General features: G+C 37.7%; 1 protein-coding gene across 1 annotated transcript in view; it reads right to left on the bottom strand.

Moving 5' to 3' along the window:
• Positions 1 to 18,593, bottom strand: part of LOC148442168 (alanine aminotransferase 2-like) — a 252,995-nt gene that overhangs the window by 170,502 nt on the left and 63,900 nt on the right. Inside the window, exon 7 of the mRNA XM_088464132.1 lies at positions 7,353 to 7,489. Within this exon, the coding sequence (XP_088320258.1) occupies positions 7,353 to 7,489 (137 nt within the window). The remainder of the gene's footprint in view (positions 1 to 7,352; positions 7,490 to 18,593) is intronic.

Below are 18,593 nucleotides of genomic sequence, written 5' to 3'. Positions count from 1 at the left end.
GCACCATGTGACAGTGCGGTATTCAAGGCCCCATTGTGTGTCTCTGCGCTCTGCTAATTTAGACTGCTGAGTATGCTCTGTTATAGATTGCCTTCATCTAGTTTTGTGCACCATGTGACCGTGCGGTATTCAAGGCCCCATTGTGTGTTTCTGCGCTCTGCTAATTTAGACTGCTGAGTATGCTCTGTTATAGATTGCCTTCGTCTAGTTCTGTGTACCATGTGAGAAGTGCGGTATTCAAGGCCCCATTGTGTGTTTCTGCGCTCTGCTAGTTTAGACTGCTGGGTTTGCTCTGTTATAGATTGCCTTCGTCTAGTTCTGTGCACCATGTGACAGTGCGGTATTCAAGGCCCCATTGTGTGTCTCTGCGCTCTGCTAGCTTAGACTGCTGGGTTTGCTCTGTTATAGATTGCATTCGTCTAGTTCTGTGCACCATGTGACAGTGCGGTATTCAAGGCCCCATTGTGTGTCTCTGCGCTCTGCTAATTTAGACTGCTGAGTATGCTCTGTTATAGATTGCCTTCGTCTAGTTCTGTGCACCATGTGACCGTGCGGTATTCAAGGCCCCATTGTGTGTCTCTGCGCTCTGCTAATTTAGACTGCTGAGTATGCTCTGTTATAGATTGCCTTTGTCTAGTTCTGTGCACCATGTGACCGTGCGGTATTCAAGGCCCCATTGTGTGTCTCTGCGCTCTGCTAATTTAGACTGCTGAGTATGCTCTGTTATAGATTGCCTTCGTCTAGTTTTGTGCACAATGTGACCGTGCGGTATTCAAGGCCCCATTGTGTGTCTCTGCGCTCTGCTAATTTAGACTGCTGAGTATGCTCTGTTATAGATTGCCTTCGTCTAGTTTTGTGCACCATGTGACCGTGCGGTATTCAAGGCCCCATTGTGTGTCTCTGCGCTCTGCTAATTTAGACTGCTGAGTATGCTCTGTTATAGATTGCCTTCGTCTAGTTTTGTGCACCATGTGACCGTGCGGTATTCAAGGCCCCATTGTGTGTCTCTGCGCTCTGCTAATTTAGACTGCTGAGTATGCTCTGTTATAGATTGCCTTCGTCTAGTTTTGTGCACCATGTGACCGTGCGGTATTCAAGGCCCCATTGTGTGTCTCTGCGCTCTGCTAGTTTAGACTGCTGGGTTTGCTCTGTTATAGATTGCCTTCGTCTAGTTCTGTGCACCATGTGACCGTGCGGTATTCAAGGCCCCATTGTGTGTCTCTGCGCTCTGCTAATTTAGACTGCTGAGTATGCTCTGTTATAGATTGCCTTCGTCTAGTTCTGTGCACCATGTGACCGTGCGGTATTCAAGGCCCCATTGTGTGTCTCTGCGCTCTGCTAATTTAGACTGCTGAGTATGCTCTGTTATAGATTGCCTTCGTCTAGTTCTGTGCACCATGTGACCGTGCGGTATTCAAGGCCCCATTGTGTGTCTCTGCGCTCTGCTAATTTAGACTGCTGAGTATGCTCTGTTATAGATTGCCTTCGTCTAGTTCTGTGTACCATGTGACAGTGCGGTATTCAAGGCCCCATTGTGTGTCTCTGCGCTCTGCTAATTTAGACTGCTGAGTATGCTCTGTTATAGATTGCCTTCGTCTAGTTCTGTGCACCATGTGACCGTGCGGTATTCAAGGCCCCATTGTGTGTCTCTGCGCTCTGCTAATTTAGACTGCTGAGTATGCTCTGTTATAGATTGCCTTCGTCTAGTTCTGTGTACCATGTGACAGCGCGGTATTCAAGGCCCTATTGTGTGTTTCTGCGCTCTGCTAGTTTAGACTGCTGGGTTTGCTCTGTTATAGATTGCCTTCGTCTAGTTTTGTGCACCATGTGACCGTGCGGTATTCAATGCCCCATTGTGTGTTTCTGTGCTCTGCTAGTTTAGACTGCTGGGTTTGCTCTGTTATAGACTGCCTTTGTCTAGTTCTGTGTACCATGTGACAGTGCGGTATTCAAGGCCCCATTGTGTGTCTCTGCGCTCTGCTTGTTTAGACTGCTGAGTATGCTCTGTTATAGATTGCCTTCGTCTACTTTCGTGCACCATGTGACTGTGCGGTATTCAAGGCCCCATTGTGTGTTTCTGCGCTCTGCTAGTTTAGACTGCTGAGTATGCTCTGTTATAGATTGCCTTCGTCTAGTTCTGTGTACCATGTGACAGTGCGGTATTCAATGCCCCATTGTGTGTTTCTGTGCTCTGCTAGTTTAGACTGCTGAGTATGCTCTGTTATAGATTGCCTTTGTCTAGCTCTGTGTACCATGTGACAGTGCGGTATTCAAGGCCCCATTGTGTGTCTCTGCGCTCTGCTAGCTTAGACTGCTGGGTTTGCTCTGTTATAGATTGCCTTCGTCTAGTTTTGTGTACCATGTGACCGTGCGGTATTCAAGGCCCCATTGTGTGTCTCTGCGCTCTGCTAATTTAGACTGCTGAGTATGCTCTGTTATAGATTGCCTTCGTCTAGTTTAGTGCACCATGTGACAGTGCGGTAGTCAAGGCCCCATTGTGTGTCTCTGCGCTCTGCTAATTTAGACTGCTGAGTATGCTCTGTTATAGATTGCCTTCGTCTAGTTTTGTGCACAATGTGACCGTGCGGTATTCAAGGCCCCATTGTGTGTCTCTGCGCTCTGCTAGTTTAGACTGCTGGGTTTGCTCTGTTATAGATTGCCTTCGTCTAGTTTTGTGCACCATGTGACAGTGCGGTAGTAAAGGCCCCATTGTGTGTCTCTGCGCTCTGCTAATTTAGACTGCTGAGTATGCTCTGTTATAGATTGCCTTCGTCTAGTTTTGTGCACCATGTGACCGTGCGGTAGTAAAGGCCCCATTGTGTGTCTCTGCGCTCTGCTAATTTAGACTGCTGAGTATGCTCTGTTATAGATTGCATTTGTCTAGTTTTGTGCACCATGTGACCGTGCGGTAGTAAAGGCCCCATTGTGTGTCTCTGCGCTCTGCTAATTTAGACTGCTGAGTATGCTCTGTTATAGATTGCCTTTGTCTAGTTCTGTGCACCATGTGACCGTGCGGTATTCAAGGCCCCATTGTGTGTCTCTGCGCTCTGCTAATTTAGACTGCTGAGTATGCTCTGTTATAGATTGCCTTCGTCTAGTTCTGTGCACCATGTGACCGTGCGGTATTCAAGGCCCCATTGTGTGTCTCTGCGCTCTGCTAATTTAGACTGCTGAGTATGCTCTGTTATAGATTGCCTTCGTCTAGTTTTGTGCACCATGTGACCGTGCGGTATTCAAGGCCCCATTGTGTGTCTCTGCGCTCTGCTAATTTAGACTGCTGAGTATGCTCTGTTATAGATTGCCTTCGTCTAGTTTTGTGCACCATGTGACCGTGCGGTATTCAAGGCCCCATTGTGTGTCTCTGCGCTCTGCTAGTTTAGACTGCTGGGTTTGCTCTGTTATAGATTGCCTTCGTCTAGTTCTGTGCACCATGTGACCGTGCGGTATTCAAGGCCCCATTGTGTGTCTCTGCGCTCTGCTAATTTAGACTGCTGAGTATGCTCTGTTATAGATTGCCTTCGTCTAGTTCTGTGCACCATGTGACCGTGCGGTATTCAAGGCCCCACTGTGTGTCTCTGCGCTCTGCTAATTTAGACTGCTGAGTATGCTCTGTTATAGATTGCCTTCGTCTAGTTCTGTGCACCATGTGACCGTGCGGTATTCAAGGCCCCATTGTGTGTCTCTGCGCTCTGCTAATTTAGACTGCTGAGTATGCTCTGTTATAGATTGCCTTCGTCTAGTTTTGTGCACCATGTGACCGTGCGGTATTCAAGGCCCCATTGTGTGTATAAAACTATCCTCAGGTGACTGTGTGATGATCCAGCATGCTGTATGTACATCAGTGGCATAGCGAGAGTGGACTTAGCGTGGCACGTGGACTGGCACAGGCTTGGCAATAGCACACCTTGCCCTGCATTGCTACAAATGACTATTATTATCTCTCCGCCAACATTTCCTGCCCTGTCCACGCTACTTACACTTATTTTATTATTATTACTTGGTCTATGGGGTCAGTCAAGGGAAAAGGTGGAGGGGCAGGAGATGAGGAAAGGAGGACGCACACATCCTTGGTGGTGGTGGGGAAGTATATACAGTATATTAGAAGTGATGCCATCCCGCCGTATACCCACCCACTCCAACCCCTCAACTTTCTTTTGTTGGTAAGATAAACGATTGTGCAGATTGGATGATTCTGTGAAAATCTTGTATTTCATATCTTGCTTTAGTATTGCTGAGCTCCTGCATTGCGGCTCATCTCTTCCAGGCTCTGCCCCTGGTGTGAGTGAGACAAATCCGGTTTACTAATCACATTATTTGTCTTTACTACTGTTCTGGACACTAATCATATTCCCAACTGGCAGTGTAAGAGCAGTCAGAGAACATACTGATACTAATATAGCCCACTTGTGATATCCATCTGTAACATAGAGTGCTGCAAATGTTATTGCATTTGTGGAAGGAGACCTCCTGCTATATTATCTACTGACAAGCTGACGGAGCCGCGAAGGGTACACAAAGTCCCATATGAAACCTGGGTTAAGGACGTAGAACCAGAACTGTACACGAAACTTACAGAGACACACTAGTATTGCCTCCTGGACAGAAGAGTTATTTTTTTGAAGCAAACATAGGCCCTCATTCAGAGCCGTTCACTATTTGCGGTTGTTCGTTCAAAAACAAGGGGTGGCTATTCAAATGATCCGTTCGCAAATTGCAGTCTGTTCCCACCTCTAAGTCTGAACGAGCGAGCAAACATACGCTCGTTTATTTGATAAAAACACCCCCTGGCCGCTCGCACCATACGTCATGTCCGCTATTTATTTGATTAATCGAGTACATCGTACAGCGTATGAACTGCTCGCTATTCTTGTGGTTGGTTTTTTCAACCGCTATTTTGCGAGCAGTTCTGAGTTAAAAAAAACCAAGTGACGTGGTCAATGACGCTGCTGGATTAATTATGCACACCCTTAAAACGCCCGTTTTGACCTTTAAGCACGCCTGCGTTCGAATTCCACTCCCCCGTTTTCAAGCACCTTCCCCTGTTACCACCCACATACGCCTCATTCTGTCACTCAAAATAGCAGGCACTCGCTATATAGCGTACAAACGATTTTCGGCCGCACTGACTGGTTCGCGCATGCGTACTAAAAACCGTACGCATGCGCAGATGTGCGAACATCGCTCGGAACGAGCGTACTGCCGCTAACGAGCGGCTCTGAATGAGGGCCATAGTGAGCTATAGAGTTAGACAGATTTGTGTCTGTCTGGTGGATCCTTGTCTCTCTGCTAGGGCTTTGTACAGCAAAAAGGTGCTGCCTATAGAAGAATCCCCCACCAAGGTAACTGGCCTGTAGCTACACCATAGCAACTAAACCCGCAGTATACCATCTACTCCCACACCACATTGGGGTCCCACATCATCTACACCTGCACCACGTCATCTACACCCACAGCATACCATCTACACCCGCACCTCTCCGGGGTACCACATCATCTACACCCGCACCACCCCATCTATACCTACACCACACCATCTACACCTGCACCACACCGGGGTACCACCCCATCTACACCTGCACCACACCGGGTACCCCACAATATACACCTGCACCATCCCATCTACACCTACACCACACCATCTACACCTACACCACACCGGGTACCACACCATATACACCCACACCATCCCATCTACACCACCCCATCTACACCTACACCACCCCATCTACACCCGCACCACCCCATCTACACCCGCACCACCCCATCTACACCCGCACCACACCATCTACACCGACACTACACCATCTACACCGACACCACACCAGGTACCACATCTACTACACCCACACCACCCCATCTACACCCACAGCATATCATCTACACCTGTAGAAGGTAATGTACACCTACACCACACCGGGTACCACACCATATACACCCGCACCACCCTATCTACACCTACACCACCCCATCTACACCCGCAGCACCCCATCTACACCCGCACCACCCCATCTACACCTACACCACACCATGTACACCCACACCACCCCATCTATACCTACACCACCCGTCTACACCTACACCGCACCGTCTACACCTACACCAAACCGTCTACACCTACACCACACCATCTACACCTACACCACCCCATCTACACCTACACCACCCCATCTACACCTACACCACACTGGGTACCAAATCATCTACACCCACACCACCCCATCTACACCCACAGCATACCATCTACACCTGCACCACCCCATCTACACCCGCACCACCCCATCTACACCTGCACCACACCGGGTACCACCCCATCTACACCCGCACCACCCCATCTACACCTGCACCACACCGGGTACCCCACAATATACACCTGCACCACCCCATCTACACTTACACCACACCATCTACACCTACACCACACCGGGTACCACACCATATACACCCGCACCACCCTATCTACACCCACACCACCCCATCTACACCCGCACCACCCCATCTACACCCGCACCACCCCATCTACACCCGCACCACACCATCTACACCGACACTACACCAGGTACCACATCATCTACACCCACACCACCCCATCTACACCCACACCACCCCATCTACACCCACAGCATACCATCTACACCTGAAGAACGTAATGTACACCTACACCACACCGGGTACCACACCATATACACCCGCACGACCCTATCTACACCTACACCACCCCATCTACACCCGCACCACCCCATCTACACCTACACCACACCATCTACACCCACACCACCCCATCTACACCCACAGCATACCATCTGCACCTGAAGAACGTAATGTACACCTACACCACACCGGGTACCACACCATATACACCCGCACCACCCTATCTACACCTACACCACCCCATCTACACCCGCACCACCCCATCTATGCCTACACCACCCCATCTACACCTACACCACACCATGTACACCTACACCACACCATGTACACCCGCACCACCCCATCTATACCTACACCACCCCGTCTACACCTACACCGCACCGTCTACACCTACACCAAACCGACTACACCTACACCACCCCATCTACACCCGCACCACCCCATCTATACCTACACCACCCCGTCTACACCTACACCACACCATCTACACCACTCCATCTACACCTACACCACACTGGGTACCACATCATCTACACCTGCACCACCCTATCTACACCTGTACAACTCTTTGTACTTCATATACTGTAGCCATATAAGAGCAAAATGCTGAAATGCATCTGGTCACAAAGACACAAATGTCCCCTCAATAAGGGGTAAAGGGGCCTTTATGGGCCTATCCCATGTCAGGACACAGTTATACTCACTCTGCGCTGATCCCCTTGGAGATGGAATGGAAAGACACCAGCTGAACGCTCTCTGCATAGCGAGGCCCCATTTCATAGAGAACTTTCTTGAAGGAATGAAAAGCGGCTCCTGGGCAAAAGATGTTTTCCTGGTAAACCTTAATAAAGAAAAAATTACTGAATTTATGGAGCTGGATAACTTCATATACTGCACATATTACTAAGTACATTATTATACTGTACATCGCTGCACATATTACTAAGTACATTATTATACTGTACATCGCTGCACATATTACTAAGTACATTATTATACTGTACATCGCTGCACATATTACTAAGTACATTATTATACTGTACATCGCTGCACATATTACTAAGTACATTATTATACTGTACATCGCTGCACATATTACTAAGTACATTATTATACTGTACATCGCTGCACATATTACTAAGTACATTATTATACTGTACATCGCTGCACATATTACTAAGTACATTATTATACTGTACATCGCTGCACATATTACTAAGTACATTATTATACTGTACATCGCTGCACATTATTACTAAGTACATTATTATACTGTACATCGCTGCACATTATTAAGTACATTATTATACTGTACATCGCTGCACATTATTACTAAGTACATTATACTGTACATCACTGCACATTATTACTAAGTACATTATTATACTGTACATCGCTGCACATTATTACTAAGTACATTATTATACTGTACATCACTGCACATATTACTAAGTACATTATTATACTGTACATCGCTGCACATTATTACTAAGTACATTATTATACTGTACATCGCTGCACATATTACTAAGTACATTATTATACTGTACATCGCTGCACATTATTACTAAGTACATTATTATACTGTACATCGCTGCACATTATTAAGTACATTATTATACTGTACATCGCTGCACATTATTACTAAGTACATTATTATACTGTACATCACTGCACATATTACTAAGTACATTATTATACTGTACATCGCTACACATATTACTAAGTACATTATTATACTGTACATCGCTGCACATATTACTAAGTACATTATACTGTACATCACTGCACATATTACTAAGTACATTATTATACTGTACATCGCTGCACATTATTACTAAGTACATTATTATACTGTACATCGCTGCACATTATTACTAAGTACATTATTATACTGTACATCGCTGCACATTATTACTAAGTACATTATTATACTGTACATCACTGCACATTATAACTAAGTACATTATACTGTACATCGCTGCACATATTACTAAGTACATTATTATACTGTACATCGCTGCACATTATTACTAAGTACATTATTATACTGTACATCGCTGCACATTATTACTAAGTACATTATACTGTACATCGCTGCACATATTACTAAGTACATTATTATACTGTACATCACTGCACATTATTACTAAGTACATTATACTGTACATCGCTGCACATTATTACTAAGTACATTATTATACTGTACATCGCTGCACATTATTACTAAGTACATTATTATACTGTACATCGCTGCACATTATTACTAAGTACATTATACTGTACATCGCTGCACATATTACTAAGTACATTATTATACTGTACATCGCTGCACATTATTACTAAGTACATTATACTGTACATCGCTGCACATTATTACTAAGTACATTATACTGTACATCGCTGCACATTATTACTAAGTACATTATTATACTGTACATCGCTGCACATTATTACTAAGTACATTATTATACTGTACATCACTGCACATTATAACTAAGTACATTATACTGTACATCACTGCACATATTACTAAGTACATTATTATACTGTACATCGCTGCACATTATTACTAAGTACATTATTATACTGTACATCGCTGCACATTATTACTAAGTACATTATACTGTACATCGCTGCACATATTACTAAGTACATTATTATACTGTACATCACTGCACATTATAACTAAGTACATTATACTGTACATCGCTGCACATTATTACTAAGTACATTATTATACTGTACATCGCTGCACATATTACTAAGTACATTATTATACTGTACATCGCTGCACATTATTACTAAGTACATTATTATACTGTACATCGCTGCACATTATTACTAAGTACATTATACTGTACATCGCTGCACATATTACTAAGTACATTATTATACTGTACATCGCTGCACATATTACTAAGTACATTATACTGTACATCGCTGCACATATTACTAAGTACATTATACTGTACATCGCTGCACATATTACTAAGTACATTATTATACTGTACATCGCTGCACATTATTACTAAGTACATTATTATACTGTACATCACTGCACATTATTACTAAGTACATTATTATACTGTACATCGCTGCACATATTACTAAGTACATTATACTGTACATCGCTGCACATTATTACTAAGTACATTATACTGTACATCGCTGCACATACTACTAAGTACATTATTATACTGTACATCGCTGCACATATTACTAAGTACATTATACTGTACATCGCTGCACATATTACTAAGTACATTATTATACTGTACATCACTGCACATTATTACTAAGTACATTATTATACTGTACATCGCTGCACATATTACTAAGTACATTATTATACTGTACATCACTGCACATTATTACTAAGTACATTATTATACTGTACATCGCTCCACATATTACTAAGTACATTATTATACTGTACATCACTGCACATATTACTAAGTACATTATTATACTGTACATCAATGCACATTATTACTAAGTACATTATTATACTGTACATCGCTGCACATATTACTAAGTACATTATACTGTACATCGCTGCACATATTACTAAGTACATTATTATACTGTACATCAATGCACATTATTACTAAGTACATTATTATACTGTACATCGCTGCACATATTACTAAGTACATTATTATACTGTACATCAATGCACATTATTACTAAGTACATTATTATACTGTACATCGCTGCACATATTACTAAGTACATTATTATACTGTACCTCACTGCACATTATTACTAAGTACATTATTATACTGTACATCGCTGCACATTATTACTAAGTACATTATTATACTGTACATCGCTGCACATTATTATTAAGTACATTATTATACTGTACATCGCTGCACATATTACTAAGTACATTATTATACTGTACATCGCTGCACATATTACTAAGTACATTATTATACTGTACATCGCTACACATATTACTAAGTACATTATACTGTACATCGCTGCACATTATTACTAAGTACATTATACTGTACATCGCTGCACATATTACTAAGTACATTATTATACTGTACATCGCTACACATATTACTAAGTACATTATTATACTGTACATCGCTGCACATTATTACTAAGTACATTATTATACTGTACATCGCTGCACATTATTACTAAGTACATTATTATACTGTACATCGCTGCACATATTACTAAGTACATTATTATACTGTACATCAATGCACATTATTACTAAGTACATTATTATACTGTACATCGCTGCACATATTACTAAGTACATTATTATACTGTACATCAATGCACATTATTACTAAGTACATTATTATACTGTACATCGCTGCACATATTACTAAGTACATTATTATACTGTACATCAATGCACATTATTACTAAGTACATTATTATACTGTACCTCACTGCACATTATTACTAAGTACATTATTATACTGTACATCGCTGCACATTATTACTAAGTACATTATTATACTGTACATCGCTGCACATATTACTAAGTACATTATTATACTGTACATCAATGCACATTATTACTAAGTACATTATTATACTGTACCTCACTGCACATTATTACTAAGTGCATTATTATACTGTACATCGCTGCACATATTACTAAGTACATTATTATACTGTACATCAATGCACATTATTACTAAGTACATTATTATACTGTACCTCACTGCACATTATTACTAAGTACATTATTATACTGTACATCGCTGCACATTATTACTAAGTACATTATTATACTGTACATCACTGCACATTATTACTAAGTACATTATTATACTGTACATTGCTGCACATTATTACTAAGTACATTATTATACTGTACATCGCTGCACATTATTACTAAGTACATTATTATACTGTACATCGCTGCACATTATTACTAAGTACATTATTATACTGTACATCAATGCACATTATTACTAAGTACATTATTATACTGTACATCGCTGCACATATTACTAAGTACATTATTATACTGTACATCGCTGCACATATTACTAAGTGCATTATTATACTGTACATCGCTGCACATATTACTAAGTACATTATTATACTGTACATCACTGCACATTATTACTAAGTACATTATTATACTGTACATCGCTGCACATATTACTAAGTACATTATTATACTGTACATCGCTGCACATATTACTAAGTGCATTATTATACTGTACATCGCTGCACATATTACTAAGTGCATTATTATACTGTACATCGCTGCACATATTACTAAGTACATTATTATACTGTACATCACTGCACATTATTACTAAGTACATTATTATACTGTACATCGCTGCACATATTACTAAGTACATTATTATACTGTACATCGCTGCACATTATTACTAAGTACATTATTATACTGTACATCGCTGCACAACTATCCATTATTATACTGTACCTCGCTGCACATTATTACTAAGTGCATTATTATACTGTACATCACTGCACATATTACTAAGTACATTATTATACTGTACATCGCTGCACATTATTACTAAGTACATTATTATACTGTACATCGCTGCACATATTACTAAGTACATTATTATACTGTACATCACTGCACATTATTACTAAGTACATTATTATACTGTACATCGCTGCACATTATTATTAAGTACATTATTATACTGTACATCACTGCACATATTACTAAGTACATTATTATACTGTACATCGCTGCACATATTACTAAGTACATTATTATACTGTACATCGCTACACATATTACTAAGTACATTATACTGTACATCGCTGCACATATTACTAAGTACATTATACTGTACATCGCTGCACATTATTACTAAGTACATTATACTGTACATCGCTGCACATATTACTAAGTACATTATTATACTGTACATCGCTACACATATTACTAAGTACATTATTATACTGTACATCACTGCACATATTACTAAGTACATTATTATACTGTACATCAATGCACATTATTACTAAGTACATTATTATACTGTACATCGCTGCACATATTACTAAGTACATTATTATACTGTACATCAATGCACATTATTACTAAGTACATTATTATACTGTACATCGCTGCACATATTACTAAGTACATTATTATACTGTACATCAATGCACATTATTACTAAGTACATTATTATACTGTACCTCACTGCACATTATTACTAAGTACATTATTATACTGTACATCGCTGCACATTATTACTAAGTACATTATTATACTGTACATCACTGCACATTATTACTAAGTACATTATTATACTGTACATCGCTGCACATTATTACTAAGTACATTATTATACTGTACATCGCTGCACATTATTACTAAGTACATTATTATACTGTACATCGCTGCACATTATTACTAAGTACATTATTATACTGTACATCAATGCACATTATTACTAAGTACATTATTATACTGTACATCGCTGCACATATTACTAAGTACATTATTATACTGTACATCGCTGCACATATTACTAAGTGCATTATTATACTGTACATCGCTGCACATATTACTAAGTACATTATTATACTGTACATCACTGCACATTATTACTAAGTACATTATTATACTGTACATCGCTGCACATATTACTAAGTACATTATTATACTGTACATCGCTGCACATATTACTAAGTACATTATTATACTGTACATCGCTGCACATATTACTAAGTGCATTATTATACTGTACATCGCTGCACATATTACTAAGTACATTATTATACTGTACATCACTGCACATTATTACTAAGTACATTATTATACTGTACATCGCTGCACATATTACTAAGTACATTATTATACTGTACATCGCTGCACATATTACTAAGTACATTATACTGTACATCGCTGCACATTATTACTAAGTACATTATTATACTGTACATCGCTGCACAACTATCCATTATTATACTGTACCTCGCTGCACATTATTACTAAGTGCATTATTATACTGTACATCACTGCACATATTGCTAAGTACATTATTATACTGTACATCGCTGCACATTATTACTAAGTACATTATTATACTGTACATCGCTGCACATATTACTAAGTACATTATTATACTGTACATCACTGCACATTATTACTAAGTACATTATTATACTGTACATCGCTGCACATTATTACTAAGTACATTATTATACTGTACATCACTGCACATTATTACTAAGTACATTATTATACTGTACATCGCTGCACATATTACTAAGTACATTATACTGTACATCGCTGCACATATTACTAAGTACATTATTATACTGTACATCGCTGCACATATTACTAAGTACATTATTATACTGTACATCGCTGCACATTACTACTAAGTACATTATTATACTGTACATCGCTGCACATATTACTAAGTACATTATACTGTACATCGCTGCACATTATTACTAAGTACATTATACTGTACATCGCTGCACATTATTACTAAGTACATTATTATACTGTACATCGCTGCACATATTACTAAGTACATTATTATACTGTACATCACTGCACATTATTACTAAGTACATTATTATACTGTACATCGCTGCACATTATTATTAAGTACATTATTATACTGTACATCACTGCACATATTACTAAGTACATTATTATACTGTACATCGCTGCACATATTACTAAGTACATTATTATACTGTACATCGCTACACATATTACTAAGTACATTATACTGTACATCGCTGCACATATTACTAAGTACATTATACTGTACATCGCTGCACATTATTACTAAGTACATTATACTGTACATCGCTGCACATATTACTAAGTACATTATTATACTGTACATCGCTACACATATTACTAAGTACATTATTATACTGTACATCGCTGCACATATTACTAAGTACATTATTATACTGTACATCAATGCACATTATTACTAAGTACATTATTATACTGTACATCGCTGCACATATTACTAAGTACATTATTATACTGTACATCAATGCACATTATTACTAAGTACATTATTATACTGTACATCGCTGCACATATTACTAAGTACATTATTATACTGTACATCAATGCACATTATTACTAAGTACATTATTATACTGTACCTCACTGCACATTATTACTAAGTACATTATTATACTGTACATCGCTGCACATTATTACTAAGTACATTATTATACTGTACATCACTGCACATTATTACTAAGTACATTATTATACTGTACATCGCTGCACATTATTACTAAGTACATTATTATACTGTACATCGCTGCACATTATTACTAAGTACATTATTATACTGTACATCGCTGCACATTATTACTAAGTACATTATTATACTGTACATCAATGCACATTATTACTAAGTACATTATTATACTGTACATCGCTGCACATATTACTAAGTACATTATTATACTGTACATCGCTGCACATATTACTAAGTGCATTATTATACTGTACATCGCTGCACATATTACTAAGTACATTATTATACTGTACATCACTGCACATTATTACTAAGTACATTATTATACTGTACATCGCTGCACATATTACTAAGTACATTATTATACTGTACATCGCTGCACATATTACTAAGTACATTATTATACTGTACATCGCTGCACATATTACTAAGTGCATTATTATACTGTACATCGCTGCACATATTACTAAGTACATTATTATACTGTACATCACTGCACATTATTACTAAGTACATTATTATACTGTACATCGCTGCACATATTACTAAGTACATTATTATACTGTACATCGCTGCACATATTACTAAGTACATTATACTGTACATCGCTGCACATTATTACTAAGTACATTATTATACTGTACATCGCTGCACAACTATCCATTATTATACTGTACCTCGCTGCACATTATTACTAAGTGCATTATTATACTGTACATCACTGCACATATTACTAAGTACATTATTATACTGTACATCGCTGCACATTATTACTAAGTACATTATTATACTGTACATCGCTGCACATATTACTAAGTACATTATTATACTGTACATCACTGCACATTATTACTAAGTACATTATTATACTGTACATCGCTGCACATTATTACTAAGTACATTATTATACTGTACATCACTGCACATTATTACTAAGTACATTATTATACTGTACATCGCTGCACATATTACTAAGTACATTATACTGTACATCGCTGCACATATTACTAAGTACATTATACTGTACATCGCTGCACATTACTACTAAGTACATTATTATACTGTACATCGCTGCACATATTACTAAGTACATTATACTGTACATCGCTGCACATTATTACTAAGTACATTATACTGTACATCGCTGCACATATTACTAAGTACATTATTATACTGTACATCGCTGCACATATTACTAAGTACATTATTATACTGTACATCAATGCACATTATTACTAAGTACATTATTATACTGTACATCACTGCACATTATTACTAAGTACATTATTATACTGTACATCGCTGCACATTATTACTAAGTACATTATACTGTACATCACTGCACATTATAACTAAGTACATTATTATACTGTACATCGCTGCACATTATTACTAAGTACATTATTATACTGTACATCGCTGCACATATTACTAAGTACATTATTATACTGTACATCGCTGCACATATTACTAAGTACATTATTATACTGTACATCGCTGCACATTACTAAGTACATTATTATACTGTACATCGCTGCACATTATTACTAAGTACATTATTATACTGTACATCGCTGCACATTATTACTAAGTACATTATTATACTGTACATCACTGCACATTATTACTAAGTACATTATTATACTGTACATCGCTGCACATTATTACTAAGTACATTATTATACTGTACATCACTGCACATTATTACTAAGTACATTATTATACTGTACATTGCTGCACATTACTAAGTACATTATACTGTACATCGCTGCACATTACTAAGTACATTATTATACTGTACATCACTGCACATTATTACTAAGTACATTATTATACTGTACATCACTGCACATTATTACTAAGTACATTATACTGTACATCACTGCACATTATTACTAAGTACATTATTATACTGTACATCGCTGCACATATTACTAAGTACATTATTATACTGTACATCGATGCACATTATTACTAAGTACATTATTATACTGTACATCGCTGCACATATTACTAAGTACATTATTATACTGTACATCACTGCACATTATTACTAAGTACATTATTATACTGTACATCACTGCACATTATTACTAAGTACATTATACTGTACATCACTGCACATTATTACTAAGTACATTATTATACTGTACATCGCTGCACATATTACTAAGTACATTATTATACTGTACATCACTGCACATATTACTAAGTACATTATTATACTGTACATCGCTGCACAACTATCCATTATTATACTGTACCTCGCTGCACATTATTACTAAGTGCATTATTATACTGTACATCGCTGCACATTATTACTAAGTACATTATACTGTACATCGCTGCACATATTACTAAGTACATTATTATACTGTACATCACTGCACATTATTACTAAGTACATTATTATACTGTACATCGCTGCACATATTACTAAGTACATTATACTGTACATCGCTGCACATATTACTAAGTACATTATTATACTGTACATCGCTGCACATATTACTAAGTACATTATACTGTACATCGCTGCACATATTACTAAGTACATTATACTGTACATCTCTGCACATATTACTAAGTACATTATTATACTGTACATCGCTGCACATATTACTAAGTACATTATTATACTGTACATCGCTGCACATATTACTAAGTACATTATTATACTGTACATCACTGCACATTATTACTAAGTACATTATACTGTACATCGCTGCACATATTACTAAGTACATTATTATACTGTACATCGCTGCACATATTACTAAGTACATTATTATACTGTACATCGCTGCACATTATTACTAAGTACATTATTATACTGTACATCACTGCACATTATTACTAAGTACATTATTATACTGTACATCGCTGCACATTATTACTAAGTACATTATTATACTGTACATCACTGCACATATTACTAAGTACATTATTATACTGTACATCGCTGCACATATTACTAAGTACATTATTATACTGTACATCGCTGCACATTATTACTAAGTACATTATTATACTGTACATCGCTGCACATTATTACTAAGTACATTATTATACTGTACATCACTGCACATTATTACTAAGTACATTATTATACTGTACATCACTGCACATTATTACTAAGTACTATATTATACTGTACATCGCTGCACATTATTACTAAGTACATTATTATACTGTACATCACTGCACATATTACTAAGTACATTATACTGTACATCACTGCACATTATTACTAAGTACATTATTATCTGTACATCACTGCACATTATTACTAAGTACATTATACTGTACATCACTGCACATTATTACTAAGTAAATTATTATACTGTACATCGCTGCACATATTACTAAGTACATTATACTGTACATCACTGCACATTATTACTAAGTAAATTATTATACTGTACATCACTGCACATTATTACTAAGTACTATATTATACTGTACATCACTGCACATTATTACTAAGTACATTATTATACTGTACATTATTACTAAGTACTATATTATACTGTACATTACTAAGTACATATTATACTGTACATCACTGCACATTATTACTAAGTACATTATTATCTGTACATCACTGCACATTATTACTAAGTACATTATTATACTGTACATGTATTACTAAGTACATTATTATACTGTACATCACTGCACATTATTACTAAGTACATTATTATACTGTACATC

This window comes from Taudactylus pleione, unplaced genomic scaffold (assembly GCF_031769625.1).
Source record: "Taudactylus pleione unplaced genomic scaffold, aTauple2 ptg001597l, whole genome shotgun sequence".
Classification (NCBI taxonomy): domain Eukaryota; kingdom Metazoa; phylum Chordata; class Amphibia; order Anura; family Myobatrachidae; genus Taudactylus; species Taudactylus pleione.
Note: the sequence above shows the minus strand (reverse complement) of the source record. Positions and strands in the feature narration are given on the sequence as shown.